Source organism: Oncorhynchus kisutch, unplaced genomic scaffold (genome assembly GCF_002021735.2).
Source record: "Oncorhynchus kisutch isolate 150728-3 unplaced genomic scaffold, Okis_V2 Okis06b-Okis10b_hom, whole genome shotgun sequence".
In the NCBI taxonomy this organism is placed as follows: domain Eukaryota; kingdom Metazoa; phylum Chordata; class Actinopteri; order Salmoniformes; family Salmonidae; genus Oncorhynchus; species Oncorhynchus kisutch.
In genome coordinates, this window is record NW_022261983.1 from 16,740,349 (window position 1) to 16,756,262 (window position 15,914).

The following is a 15,914-nucleotide window of genomic DNA, read 5'->3' on the forward strand; positions in this document are numbered from 1 at the left end:
ATAATTTGTCTACACCACCAAGACGGGGGCCTCTAAACGTCTCTAAGATCCAGCTGCGCCCACCACATAAAGCCCCTTCTCAAAGCAGAAACCCCCCCTGTATAAGGACGGAGACTGGAGCGATATGACACACATCCAATAACCCCAGAGAAGGAAAGGGGATACTCACTGTTCTTCTTTCCTTTGATACTGAGCTGGATGTCGTAGTAATCCTCTATCCGCTCTGACCGGTAGTCAACGTGCTTACACTGGATATAGGACTGGAGAGAGAGAGATACAACACAGTTACACTGGATATAGGACTGGAGAGAGAGAGATACAACACACAGTTACACTGGATATAGGACTGGAGAGAGAGAGATACAACACACAGTTACACTGGATATAGGACTGGAGAGAGAGAGATACAACACACAGTTACACTGGATATAGGACTGGAGAGAGAGAGATACAACACACAGTTACACTGGATATAGGACTGGAGAGAGAGAGACACACAGTTACACTGGATATAGGACTGGAGAGAGAGAGATACAACACAGTTACACTGGATATAGGACTGGAGAGAGAGAGATACAAGACTGGAGAGAGAGAGATACAACACACAGTTACACTGGATATAGGACTGGAGAGAGAGACAACACACAGTTACACTGGAAATAGGACTGGAGAGATACAACACACAGTTACACTGGAAATGGGACTGGAGAGAGAGACAACAGTTACACTGGAAATAGGACTGGAGAGCACGACAGACAACGGGGAGAGAGAATGTGAACGTACCACCATCTTTCCTCTGAACAGTTTGGGGATGGTTCCCTCCACGCAGGTGCCTTTCATTTTGTTCTCAACGTTGTCCAGGAGCTGGAACACACAAACACACATTATGGAAGGAACAGTGAATGTGAGCGGAGCAGAGATGGAGCCCAATTTGACTGTCCACAACTAAAGAAGAGAGGGAGTGTGGTGATGTAGTGTCCACAACTAAAGAAGAGAGGGAGTGTGGTGATGTAGTGTCCACAACTAAAGAAGAGAGGGAGTGTGGTGATGTAGTGTCCACAACTAAAGAAGAGAGGGAGTGTGGTGATGTAGTGTCCACTACTAAAGAAGAGAGGGAGGGTGGTGATGTAGTGTCCACTACTAAAGAGAGGGAGTGTGTTGATGTAGTGTCCACTACTAAAGAGAGGGAGTGTGGTGATGTAGTGTCCACAACTAAATAATCATAGTGGAATCTGAAAAGACATCCTTCCTGAAAGCATGATGGTGTACTTAGATAACTTTGTAATTGTAGCATTTATAAACATAAACTCCGACCTCTTAAATGTTCCGTTCCTGTTTGTTATATTATCTGTACAATCGAACATAATTGATTTTGGCCCAATAGACCTGGCATATTCCCATGTTCAAGGAGCTTCCTGTTTTGATTGGGTTGTTTTGCCTAAAGGCCTTTGGGCCTTCCTATAGAAAATAAACTCTGCATCTCTGCCCAGCCTGGATAGAGGGGCCTAAAGGGTGTTTATCATCCCCAGTGGCTCTGCAAGTGAGGAGAGGATGTTCTCCACCACTGTCCTGCTCTCCAGACACCATCACATGAGCCTGTGGACAGACTGGCCAAACTCCTGTTTCTAAGAATTAAACTCCTCGTTCTAAAAAATGAATTTAAAAATTCATGCACTAATAAGAAAATTTTCATTTTATTTGTATTTAATTCTAAGTAAGTCACAGGCTATATGTGTAATTTATAGACCATAATGATTAAATACAACTAAATGCTGTTTAAATGCTGAGTGCTTGATGTCCCTACCAGCTACTCCCAAATGCTTCACAATGTATTTCTTTGTAGGCTGAAGCCTTGAAATAATAGAAATAATACAGCCCAAATAATTCATTTCTGGTCTCCCTGTCTGGGTCTTAACCTATTAGAGTGTTTACATGCTGTTTAATATGACATGTAGCCTATTCAGAGTGTTTAACATGACATGTAGCCTATTCAGAGTGTTTACATGCTGTTTAATATGACATGTAGCCTATTCAGAGTGTTTAATGTGACATGTAGCCTATTCAGAGTGTTTAATGTGACATGTAGTCTATTCAGAGTGTTTACATGCTGTTTAATATGACATGTAGTCTATTCAGAGTGTTTAATGTGACATGTAGCCTATTCAGAGTGTTTAATGTGACATGTAGTCTATTCAGAGTGTTTACATGCTGTTTAATATGACATGTAGCCTATTCAGAGTGTTTAACATGACATGTAGTCTATTCAGAGTGTTTAATGTGACATGTAGTCTATTCAGAGTGTTTAACGTGACATGTAGTCTATTCAGAGTGTTTAATGTGACATGTAGTCTATTCAGAGTGTTTAATGTGACATGTAGCCTATTCAGAGTGTTTAATGTGACATGTAGTCTATTCAGAGTGTTTAATGTGACATGTAGTCTATTCAGAGTGTTTAATGTGACATGTAGTCTATTCAGAGTGTTTAACGTGACATGTAGCCTATTCAGAGTGTTTAACGTGACATGTAGTCTATTCAGAGTGTTTAACGTGACATGTAGCCTATTCAGAGTGTTTAATGTGACATGTAGCCTATTCAGAGTGTTTAATGTGACATGTAGCCTATTCAGAGTGTTTAACATGACATGTAGCCTATTCAGAGTGTTTAACGTGACATGTAGCCTATTCAGAGTGTTTAATGTGACATGTAGCCTATTCAGAGTGTTTAATGTGACATGTAGCCTATTCAGAGTGTTTAATGTGACATGTAGCCTATTCAGAGTGTTTAATGTGACATGTAGTCTATTCAGAGTGTTTAATGTGACATGTAGTCTATTCAGAGTGTTTAACATGACATGTAGCCTATTCAGAGTGTTTAACGTGACATGTAGTCTATTCAGAGTGTTTACATGTGACATGTAGCCTATTCAGAGTGTTTAATGTGACATGTAGCCTATTCAGAGTGTTTAATGTGACATGTAGCCTATTCAGAGTGTTTAATGTGACATGTAGCCTATTCAGAGTGTTTAATGTGACATGTAGTCTATTCAGAGTGTTTAATGTGACATGTAGTCTATTCAGAGTGTTTAATGTGACATGTAGTCTATTCAGAGTGTTTAATGTGACATGTAGTCTATTCAGAGTGTTTAATGTGACATGTAGCCTATTCAGAGTGTTTAATGTGACATGTAGCCTATTCAGAGTGTTTAATGTGACATGTAGCCTATTCAGAGTGTTTAACGTGACATGTAGCCTATTCAGAGTGTTTAATGTGACATGTAGTCTATTCAGAGTGTTTAATGTGACATGTAGTCTATTCAGAGTGTTTAATGTGACATGTAGTCTATTCAGAGTGTTTAATGTGACATGTAGTCTATTCAGAGTGTTTAATGTGACATGTAGTCTATTCAGAGTGTTTAATGTGACATGTAGTCTATTCAGAGTGTTTAACGTGACATGTAGCCTATTCAGAGTGTTTAACGTGACATGTAGCCTATTCAGAGTGTTTAATATGACATGTAGCCTATTCAGAGTGTTTAATGTGACATGTAGCCTATTCAGAGTGTTTAATGTGACATGTAGTCTATTCAGAGTGTTTAATGTGACATGTAGCCTATTCAGAGTGTTTAATGTGACATGTAGTCTATTCAGAGTGTTTAATGTGACATGTAGTCTATTCAGAGTGTTTAATGTGACATGTAGTCTATTCAGAGTGTTTAATGTGACATGTAGTCTATTCAGAGTGTTTAACATGACATGTAGCCTATTCAGTGTTTAATATGACATGTAGCCTATTCAGAGTGTTTAACATGACATGTAGCCTATTCAGAGTGTTTAATGTGACATGTAGTCTATTCAGAGTGTTTAATATGACATGTAGTCTATTCAGAGTGTTTAATATGACATGTAGCCTGTTTGAAATGATGAGCGCTTCTTACAATGACCTTTTCATGTTTATTATCGACCGATTAATCGGAATGGTCGATTAAATTTGGGACGATTTCAAGTTTTCATAAATAGGAATTTTTGGAAACCGATTTGGTCGATACATTTTTTTTGCACCTTTATTTAACTTGGCAAGTCAGTTAAGAACATATTCTTATTTTCAATGGACAGCCTACTGGGGAATGGTGGGTTAACTGCCTTGTTCAGGGGCAGAACGACAGATTTTTACCTTGTCAGCTCGGGGATTCAATCTTGCAGCCTTAAAGTTAACTTCTTGGTGACAGGGGGGGGGCAGTATTGAGTAGCTAGGATGAATAAGGTGCCCAGAGTGAACTGCCTGCTACTCTGTACCAGATGCTAATATATTCATAGTATTATTACTATTGGATAGAAAACACTCTGAAGTTTTCTAAAACTGTTTGAATGATGTCTGTGAGTATAACAGAACTCATATGGCAGGCGAAAACCTGAGAAAAATCCAAACAGGAAGTGGGAAATCTGAGGCTTGTAGTTTGTTGTAAACTCAGCCCCTATTGTAGATAGTGGGATATTTGTTATGTTGCACTTCCTAAGGCTTCCACTAGATGTCAACCGTGTTTGGAAACTGGTTTGCGGATTCTACTATAAAAGGAGAGGCTCATGAGAGCTGTTTGAGTAAGTGGACCGAGAGAGTGTCTCAGGCTCGTGACGTGCGGTCCCGACAGTGTTAGCTCTCGTTCCAGTGCTTTTCTACAGACAAAGGAATTCTCCGGTTGGAACATTACTGAACATCCATGTTAAAAACATCCTAAAGATTGATTCTATACTTAGTTTGACGAGTTTCTACGGGCTTGAACTTTTCGTCCGAGGTTCGGCGCGACCTGAACGCGCTTTTGGATTTGTTTACCAAACGCCCTAACAAAAGAAGATATTTGGACATAACTGATGGACAATATCGAACAAATCAAACATTTATGGTGGAACTGGGATTCCTGGGAGTGCATTCCAATGAAGATCATGAAAGGTAAGTGAATATTTATAATGCTTTTCCTGACTAATGTTGACTACCCAATATGGCGGATATCTTTTTGGCTGCTTTGTTGTCTGAAACGCTGTACTCAGATTATCGCATGGTTTGCTTTTTCTGTATAGTTAAAAAAAAAAAATCTGACACAGCGGCTGCATTAAGGAGAAGTATATCTCTAATTCCATGTGTAATACGTGTATTTTCATCAACATTTATGATGAGTATTTCTGTAACTTGATTTGGCTCCCTGCAAAATCAATGCATGGTTTTAGAACTACTGAACGTAACACACTCCCTCACATGTAAAATGAGATTTTTTGACATAAATATGCACTTTAATGAACAAAACATACATGTATTGTGTAACATGAAGTCCTATGAGTGTCATCTGACGAAGATCAAAGGTTAATGATTAATTCTCTCTATTTGTTATTTTTGTGACTCCTCTCTTTGGCTAGAAAAATGGCTGGATTTTTCTGAGACCTGGTGATTTTTCTGAGACCTAACATAATAGTTTGTGGTGCTTTCGCTGTAAAGCATTTTTGAAGATCAGACACTGTGGCTGGATTAACGAGAATGTCATCTTTAAAACGGTGTAAGATACTTGTATGCTTGAGGAATTTTAATGAGATTTGTTGTTTTGAATTTCGCGCCCTGAACTTTCACTGGCTGTTGGCGGGTCCCACGTATCTCAGAGAGGTTAACTAGTCCAACGCTCTAACCACCTGCCTTACATTGCACTCCACGAGGAGCCTGCCTGTTACACGAATGCAGTAAGAAGCCAAGATAAGTTGCTAGCTAGCATTAAACTTATCTTATAAAAAACAATCAATCATAATCACTAGTTAACTACACATGGTTGATGATATTACTAGTTAATCTAGCGTGTCCTGCGTTGCATATAATCCATGCGGTGCGCATTTGTGAAAAAGGGCCGTCGTTGCTCCAACGTGTAGCTAAACATCAATGCCTTTCTTAAAATCAACACACAGAAGTATATATTTTTAAACCTGCATATTTAGTTAATATTGCCTGCCAACATTAATTTATTTTAATTAGGGAAATTGTGTCACTTCTCTTGCAGAGTCATGGTATATGCTGCAGTCGTTGCGAACTAATTGGCCAGAATTTTACGTAATTATGACGGTTCCGTATTTCACTGACAGAATAAACGTTTTGTTTTCGAGATGATAGTTTCCGGATTCTACCATATTAATGACCTAAGGCTCGTATTTCTGTGTGTTATAACTAAGTCTATGATTTGATAGAGCAGTCTGACTGAGCGGTGGTGGGCAGCAGCAGGCGCGTAATCATTCATTCAAACAGCACTTTACTGCGTTTTGCCAGCAGCTCATCGTTGAGCATCAAGCATTGCGCTGTTTATGACTTCAAACCTATCAACTCACGAGATGAGGCTGGTGTGACTGAAGTGAAATGGCTAGCTAGTTAGCGGGGTGAGCGCTAATAACGTTTCAAACGTCACTCGCTCTGAGACTTGGAGTGGTTGTTCCCCTTGCTCTGCATGGGTAACGCTGCTTCGAGGGTGGCTGTTGTTGATATGTTCCTGGTTCGAGCCCAGGTAGGAGCGAGGAGAGGGATGGAAGCTATACTGTTACACTGGCAATACTCAAGTTCCTTAAAAAGAACATCCAATAGCCAAAGGTTAATGAAATACAAATGGTATAGAGGAAAATAGTCCTATAGTTCCTATAATAACTACAACCTAAAACTTCTTACCTGGGAATATTTAAGACTCATGTTAAAAGGAACCACCAGCTTTCATATGGGGCAGAGTGTTGGACTCGTAACCGGAAGGTTGCAAGTTCAAATCCCCAAGCTGACAAGGCAGGCAGTTAACCCACTGTTCCTAGGCCGTCATTGAAAATAAGAATTTGTTCTTAACTGACTTGCCTAGTTAAATAAAGGTAAAATAAATATGTTCTCATGTTCTGAGCAAGGAACTTTAAAGTTGGCTTTCTTACATGGCACATATTGCACTTTTACTTTCTTCTCCAACACTTTGTTTTTGCATTTTGTAAACCAAATGGAACATTTTATTGATGTATTATATTAAGTTAAAATAAGTGTTCATTCAGCATTGTTGTAATTGTCATTATTACAAATAAATAAATGTAAAAAAATATATTTAAAAAATGGCCGATTAATCGGTATAGGCTTATTTTTGGTCCTCCAATAATTGGTATCGGTATTGAAAAATCATAAAATCGGTCGACCTCTAGTTTATTATAATAATTTTCATTCAAATCCATATGGTTTGGTTTCAATAGTTCAAAACCAAAATGGTAGGTCCAGGTATACGCCAAAAAATAGATGGCGGTTGGTTACACACACACATTACGGAAGGAGGTTAAAGGTTAAATTGTGATTTTAATGAACGGAGCGAATTTGGAACGACAGTTGTTTTGTTTTTTTTCCTGTGAGGAAAGGACCGTGGACCGGGATTTCCCACCATTCAACTCCGCTCACATCGTCTGGTAAGGAACACAGACATTACGAACAGACACGTTATTTAACGAACATGGCATGGGACTTCAGATCCTCAAAAAGTTCTACAGCTGCACCATCGAGAGCAGTGAGCGGAGTTGGCAATATGTGCCATGTAAGAAAGCCAACTTTAAAGTTCCTTGCTCAGAACATGAGAACATATTTATTTTACCGGTATACTGGTTGCATCACCGCTTGGTACGGCAATTGCTCGACATTTGACTGCAAAGTGCTAGAGAGGGTAGTGCGTACTCCCTGCCATCCAGGACCTCTATACCAGGCGGTGTCAGAAGGCCCTAAAATGTATCTAGGACTCCAGCCACCCCAGGCAAGTGGTTCCGGTGTCTGTGACCAAAAGGCTCCTAAACAGCTTCTACCCCCAAGCCATAAGACTCCTGACCATCTAATCAAATGGCTACCGTGCCTCTCTTGCACGGGCTCGATGTACACTCACTGGACTCTGACACACTCACACATACTACACTGACACTTCAACACACACACTGACGCCACGCACACACACACACAGACGCCACGCACACACACACAGACGCCACGCACACACACACAGACGCCACGCACACACACACACACACACACAGACGCCACGCACACACGCCACGCACACACACAGACGCCACGCACACACACACAGACGCCACGCACACACACACAGACGCCACGCACACAGACGCCACGCACACACACACAGACGCCACGCACACACACACAGACGCCACGCACACACACAGACGCCACGCACACACACACTGACGCCACACACACACACACATTGACGCCACACACACACACACATTGACGCCACACACACACACACATTGACGCCACACACACACACTGACGCCACACACACACACAGACGCCACACACACACACAGACGCCACACACACACACACATTGACGCCACACACACACACACACACATTGACGCCACACACACACACACACACATTGACGCCACACACACACACACACATTGATGCCACACACACACAGACGCCACACACACATTGACGCCACACACACACACACATTGACGCCACACACACACACACATTGACGCCACACACACACACACATTGACGCCACACACACACACACATTGACGCCACACACACACACACATTGACGCCACACACACACACACATTGACGCCACACACACACACACATTGACGCCACACACACACACACACATTGACGCCACACACACACACACACATTGACGCCACACACACACACACAGACGCCACACACACACACACACACACACACACACACACACACACACACACAGACGCCACACACACACACATTGACGCCACACACACACAAACATATACACATATTGACGCCACACACACACAAACGCATTCCTTCACATACACTGCTGCTACTCTTATCTATCCTGATGGCCTAGTCACCTTTACCAATACCTACATATTACCTCAACTACCTGGTACCCTGCACATTGACTCAGTACTGGTACTCCTTATAGTCTCATTATTACCTCAACTACCTGGTACCCTGCACATTGACACAGTACTGGTTCTCCTTATAGTCTCATTATTACCTCAACTACCTGGTACCCCTGCATACTGACTCAGTACTGGTACTCCTTATAGTCTCATTATTACCTCAACTACCTGGTACCCTGCACATTGACTCAGTACTGGTTCTCCTTATAGCCTCATTACTATTAGATATTAGATAATTTCTTACTTTTTTTTTTTTACAACTCTGCCTTGTTGGTTAAGGCCTTGTTGGTTAAGGCCTTGTTGGTTAAGGCCTTGTAAGTAACCCTTTCACTGTAAGCTCGACACCTGTGGTAATCGGCACGTGACAAATAAAATTCGATTTTAACACACACACTCTGGCTTGCTTCTAACCCAACCAGGTCAATAGATCTGACCCATTACTATAGTGAAAGCATATTGGTTCTACCCCAACCAGGTCAATAGATCTGAGTCATTACTATAGTGAAAACATCTTGGTTCTAACCCAACCCAGGTCAATAGATCTGACCCATTACAATAGTGAAAACATCTTGGTTCTAACCCAACCAGGTCAATAGATCTGACCCATTACTATTGTGAAAACATCTTGGTTCTAACCCAGGTCAATAGATCAGAACAGCAGCATTTTAATCTTCCTATAGCGGGTTGCCGGGAACCCGTATTTAACATTCATAAACCACGTCACGGACCGTTCTAAAACGACTTGCTCGTCGACATCGTTAACCATTTGTTTACGCGATGTTCAGTCATGTTAGGCCATTGGCTAGCTAGTTAATAACCTGGTAACTTTACACGATGTTCAGTCATGTTAGGTCATTGGCTAGCTAGTTAATAACCTGGTAACTTTAGTCTATCCAGACATCTGGAGACACAGACAGACAGGTAAAGCTTCTTCAGGAGATCAAGGATCATAGTAAAGACAGACATCTTGCATGTCATCCTCAAACCAGACTTTTTTCTTAAAGAGACAGTGTACCATTTTCAATGGCACATTTCTCAATAGGAAAATTGTGCTTTTACACAACGCAGAAACGGTCTCATTTTCCACAAATTATTTTGTAATTACAATGGCATGTATTTTTAACTTTTAACTAACTAACTAATGTATTTACAATGTTACATATCAGTTTCTAGGTCTCAACCGGAGGTTCGAAAGTAGCTAGAATTCATATAGGCCCAAAATAGGCTGCATCTCAATCCATTTAAAGGGTGCAATATGCAGAAATCGCTCCATCATTTCCTGGTGGTTAAAATCCAAACAGCTCGCCTAATTTCAGTTTGTGACCAAATCAAGCAATGTACAGTGTAGAGAATAATTGTACCATCTAAACCTCTGTGAAATCTCTCTTCTATAACCAAAAATATTGTGTTTTCAGCTGGTATACAAAACCTAAAGACAAATAAACAAACAAAACCTCAGATCTGGTCTGGTGCTCCTAAATGTTGTGGTGCAACGAACATGATTAAATTCAGAGCCCTGAATACACACACACACTATTGAACGAAACACACACACACAGAACAACTACTCACCACTCTGCAGAGCTCCTGAACACACACACACACACACAGAGAACAACTACTCACCACTCTGCAGAGCTCCTGAACACACACACACACACACACAGAGAACAACTACTCACCACTCTGCAGAGCTCCTGAACACACACACACACACACACACACAGAACAACTACTCACCACTCTGCAGAGCTCCTGAACACACACACACACACAGAGAACAACTACTCACCACTCTGCAGAGCTCCTGAACGTCGTGTTGCATGAAGCTGTCTAATGTCTCCCACCTACAGAGAAAAACGACATGTTGTCAACTACTGTCAAAGGCACCATGTTTTATAAACAACACATTCACAGTCAACTACTGTCACAATACCACCATGTTATAAACAACACATTCACAGTCAACTACTGTCACAATACCACCATGTTATAAACAAGACATTCACAGTCAACTACTGTCACAATACCACCATGTTATAAACAACACATTCACAGTCAACTACTGTCACAATACCACCATGTTATAAACAACACATTCACAGTCAACTACTGTCACAATACCACCATGTTATAAACAAGACATTCACAGTCAACTACTGTCACAATACCACCATGTTATAAACAAGACATTCACAGTCAACTACTGTCACAATACCACCATGTTATAAACACATTCACAGTCAACTACTGTCACAATACCACCACGTTATAAACACATTCACAGTCAACTACTGTCACAATACCACCATGTTATAAACAACACATTCACAGTCAACTACTGTCACAATACCACCATGTTATAAACAACACATTCAGTCAACTACTGTCACAATACCACCATGTTATAAACACATTCACAGTCAACTACTGTCACAATACCAACATGTTATAAACACATTCACAGTCAACTACTGTCACAATACCACCATGTTATAAACAACACATTCACAGTCAACTACTGTCACAATACCACCACGTTATAAACAAGACATTCACAGTCAACTACTGTCACAATACCACCATGTTATAAACAAGACATTCACAGTCAACTACTGTCACAATACCACCATGTTATAAACACATTCACAGTCAACTACTGTCACAATACCACCACGTTATAAACAACACATTCACAGTCAACTACTGTCACAATACCACCACGTTATAAACAACACATTCACAGTCAACTACTGTCACAATACCACCATGTTATAAACAACACATTCAGTCAACTACTGTCACAATACCACCATGTTATAAACAAGACATTCACAGTCAACTACTGTCACAATACCACCATGTTATAAACAAGACATTCACAGTCAACTACTGTCACAATACCACCATGTTATAAACAAGACATTCACAGTCAACTACTGTCACAATACCACCATGTTTAATCACTGACCCATAATGGACCACAATGCAAAGCATCACTTAATCAGGACAACGTAGTTAGTAGTTAGTCACTACTCAGAGCACACCGTAGAAAAACATTTAGCAACGGAAAATGAAAACAGGCGTTTCTCAGACATAAATCAGGTAGTCCCTTTTCCAGTCTCATTGATTAATCGATCGGTCATCTCATTTGTCCTGCAGCGTTGCTAGCTGAGGGGGTCCTGGCACCTACCCAAAGGACTTGGTGAGTTTCTTGGTGCCGACGGGTTTGTCGCTGTGTTGCAGCTCATAGAAAACCCTCTGTAGAGCCAGCGGAACACTCTTAGACGAGTCATCTCCCTCTGTAGGCATCATGTACACCGCCTGGTACAGGAGAGAGAGAGAGGGGGTTAGACACACAAACACTCTCTCTCTGTAGGCATCATGTACACCGCCTGGTACAGGAGAGAGAGAGAGAGAGGGGGGGGGGGTTAGACACACAAATACTCTCCCTCTGTAGACATCATGTACACCGCCTGGTACAGGAGAGAGAGGGGGGGTTAGACACACAAACTCTCTCTCTGTAGGCATCATGTACACCGCCTGGTACAGGAGAGAGAGAGAGGGGGTTAGACACACAAACTCTCTCTCTGTAGGCATCATGTACACCGCCTGGTACAGGAGAGAGGGGTTAGACACACAAACACTGTCTCTGTAGGCATCATGTAGGCATCAGGAGAGAGAGAGGGGGGGGGGGGTTAGACACACAAACACTCTCTCTCAAGAGTCGTCTCCCTGTATAGACATCAAATACACCGCCTGGTAGGCACAGAGGAGAGGGGTGTTAAACACACTTGAGCGTAGTATGACAGAGCAGTAGTTAGTTGTCTCACTGACCCTCCGCAGCTGGTTGGTGAAGAACAGGGTCTGTAGGAGGCTGTTCATATAACATGTCGCTCCCTGGTTCTTCAGACCCACGTAGCCGGTGTGTTTCTTGGAGTCCCACCTGCACACACACAGGAGAGCAAGGGGTTAACCCAACGACACACACACACAGCCCTGCTCTAAACCAGGGGTGGTCAACTCCAGGAAGAGGGTTGGCGAGCCCTGCTCTAAACCAGGGGTGGTCAACTCCAGGAAGAGGGTTGGACAGCCCTGCTCTAAACCAGGGGTGGTCAACTCCAGGAAGAGGGTTGGACAGCCCTGCTCTAAACCAGGGGTGGGTAACTCCAGGTTAGAGGGTTGGCTAACTCCAGGCCCTTGAGCACCTGATTGGTGTCACACTTTTCTCCATCCCCAGCAAACACAGCTGATTAATCAAATGTCATTCTAATCTGAAGATCATGATCAGGTGATTGTTGGAGTCAGGTGTGTAAGCTGGGGCAAGACTGACACCAATCACGCCTCCGAGGACTGGAATTGCCCCCCCCCCCCCCCCCGGGTTAACCCAACTACACTGGGACACAGGAGTAAGTTTACAACCACACATTGATGTCAGGATCACAGGATCTATGGTCACTAGAAATAAAACATAATTAAAATCATGTTTTTAATAAGATCATTCTAGTTCGAGATACACCGCTGAATAGAACTGGGTCGAGGTGTTGTGTTCTCGTTATTCCAAACATCTGGTGAACTGGACAATGGTCCCAACACACAGAGGGAGAGAGAGAGAGAGAGAGAGAGAGAGAGAGAGAGATCGAAGAGAGAAGGAGAGAGATCGGAGAGAGAAGGAGAGAGATCGGAGAGAGATCGAAGAGGGAAGGAGAGAGATCGAAGAGAGAAGGAGAGAGATCGAAGAGGGAAGGAGAGAGATCGAAGAGGGAAGGAGAGAGATCGAAGAGGGAAGGAGAGAGATCGAAGAGGGAAGGAGAGAGATCGAAGAGGGAAGGAGAGAGATCGAAGAGGGAAGGAGAGAGATCGAAGAGGGAAGGAGAGAGATCGAAGAGGGAAGGAGAGAGATCGAAGAGGGAAGGAGAGAGATCGAAGAGGGAAGGAGAGAGATCGAAGAGGGAAGGAGAGAGATCGAAGAGGGAAGGAGAGAGATCGAAGAGGGAAGGAGAGAGATCGAAGAGGGAAGGAGAGAGATCGAAGAGGGAAGGAGAGAGATCGAAGAGGGAAGGAGAGAGATCGAAGAGGGAAGGAGAGAGATCGAAGAGGGAAGGAGAGAGATCGAAGAGGGAAGGAGAGAGATCGAAGAGGGAAGGAGAGAGATCGAAGAGAGAAGGAGAGAGATCGAAGAGAGAAGGAGAGAGATCGAAGAGAGAAGGAGAGAGATCGAAGAGAGAAGGAGAGAGATCGAAGAGAGAAGGAGAGAGATCGAAGAGAGAAGGAGAGAGATCGAAGAGAGAAAGAGAGGAGAGAGAAAAAGAGAGCAGAGGAGAGAGGAAAAGAGAACAGCTGAGATAGAAGAGGGAAGGAGAAAAGTGAGGAATCAAGACTCACGCCACTCCGTGAGGAGCGTCTGCCTGCACGTAGACTTCAAAGGAGACTTGATCATCCTCCACAAAGCCTCTCTCTGGATCAGTCACATCCTGAAACACACCGGAGGTCAATTATGTTGGATGGGTCTGTACGTATATATACACTCACCAGTGTATACCGTGTGTGTGTGTGTGTGTGTGTGTGTGGTACTCACGCTCCAGGACATGAAGTTAGAGAAGCCCCAGTCGTTCTCCTTGTGGAAGAAGAGGTGGCTGATTCTGCGGCTGAACGACTTCTCATCGTCCTTATAGTTGATGATCTTCAGCATGGCCTGAGCATGGCACGACCAGGACCTAGCAGGGGGACACATTTACACATTACCCCAGGAAACTACTTCACCATGGCCTGAGCATGGCACGACCAGGACCTAGCAGGTGGACACATTTACACGTTACACCAGGAAACTACTTCAGCATGGCCTGAGCATGGCACGACCAGGACCTAGCAGGTGGACACATTTACAGGTTACACCAGGAAACTACTTCAGCATGGCCTGAGCATGGCACAACCAGGACCTAGCAGGGGGACACATTTACACATTACCCCAGGAAACTACTTCACCATGGCCTGAGCATGGCACGACCAGGACCTAGCAGGTGGACACATTTACACATTACCCCAGGAAACTACTTCACCATGGCCTGAGCATGGCACGACCAGGACCTAGCAGGTGGACACATTTACACGTTACACCAGGAAACTACTTCAGCATGGCCTGAGCATGGCACGACCAGGACCTAGCAGGTGGACACATTTACAGGTTACACCAGGAAACTACTTCAGCATGGCCTGAGCATGGCACAACCAGGACCTAGCAGGGGGACACATTTACACATTACCCCAGGAAACTACTTCACCATGGCCTGAGCATGGCACGACCAGGACCTAGCAGGTGGACACATTTACACGTTACACCAGGAAACTACTTCAGCATGGCCTGAGCATGGCACGACCAGGACCTAGCAGGGGGACACATTTACACGTTACACCAGGAAACTACTTCAGCATGGCACAACCAGGACCTAGCAGGGGGGACACATTTACACGTTACACCAGGAAACTACTTCAGCATGGCACAACCAGGACCTAGCAGGGGGACACATTTACAGGTTACACCAGGAAAGTACTTCAGAATGGCCTGAGCATGGCACGACCAGGACCTAGCAGGGGGACACATTTACACATTACACCAGGAAACTACTTCAGCATGGCACAACCAGGACCTACCAGGGGGACACATTTACACGTTACACCAGGAAACTACTTCAGCATGGCACAACCAGGACCTAGCAGGGGGACACATTTACACATTACACCAGGAAACTACTTCAGAAACTACTGTATGGTGGTCAGGACCTAGCAGAAAATGTACACATTACACCATGGGGACACATTTAAATGTTACTCCACACACATGAACTAAGGCAGTGTTTCCACTTAAAAAGTCAAAATAAAAAGTCTGATGGGGAAGTGTGTGTCGATCAGGGTCTCTGCCTGCATGCTGTGTGTGTGTGTGTGGGTGTGTGTCGATCAAGGTC

At 43.2% G+C, this 15,914-nt stretch overlaps 1 protein-coding gene across 7 annotated transcripts in view; it reads right to left on the bottom strand.

Annotated features, from left to right (window-relative positions):
• Positions 1-15,914, bottom strand: part of usp7 (ubiquitin specific peptidase 7 (herpes virus-associated)) — a 71,848-nt gene that overhangs the window by 41,675 nt on the left and 14,259 nt on the right. For all 7 annotated transcript variants that reach the window (XM_031814466.1, XM_031814467.1, XM_031814474.1 and 4 more), the window contains exons 4-10: positions 14,531-14,669; positions 14,338-14,426; positions 12,790-12,898; positions 12,146-12,276; positions 10,745-10,799; positions 784-864; positions 170-260 (exon numbers count right to left, since the gene is read on the bottom strand). In XM_031814466.1, the coding sequence (XP_031670326.1) occupies positions 170-260; positions 784-864; positions 10,745-10,799; positions 12,146-12,276; positions 12,790-12,898; positions 14,338-14,426; positions 14,531-14,669 (695 nt within the window). The remainder of the gene's footprint in view (positions 1-169; positions 261-783; positions 865-10,744; positions 10,800-12,145; positions 12,277-12,789; positions 12,899-14,337; positions 14,427-14,530; positions 14,670-15,914) is intronic.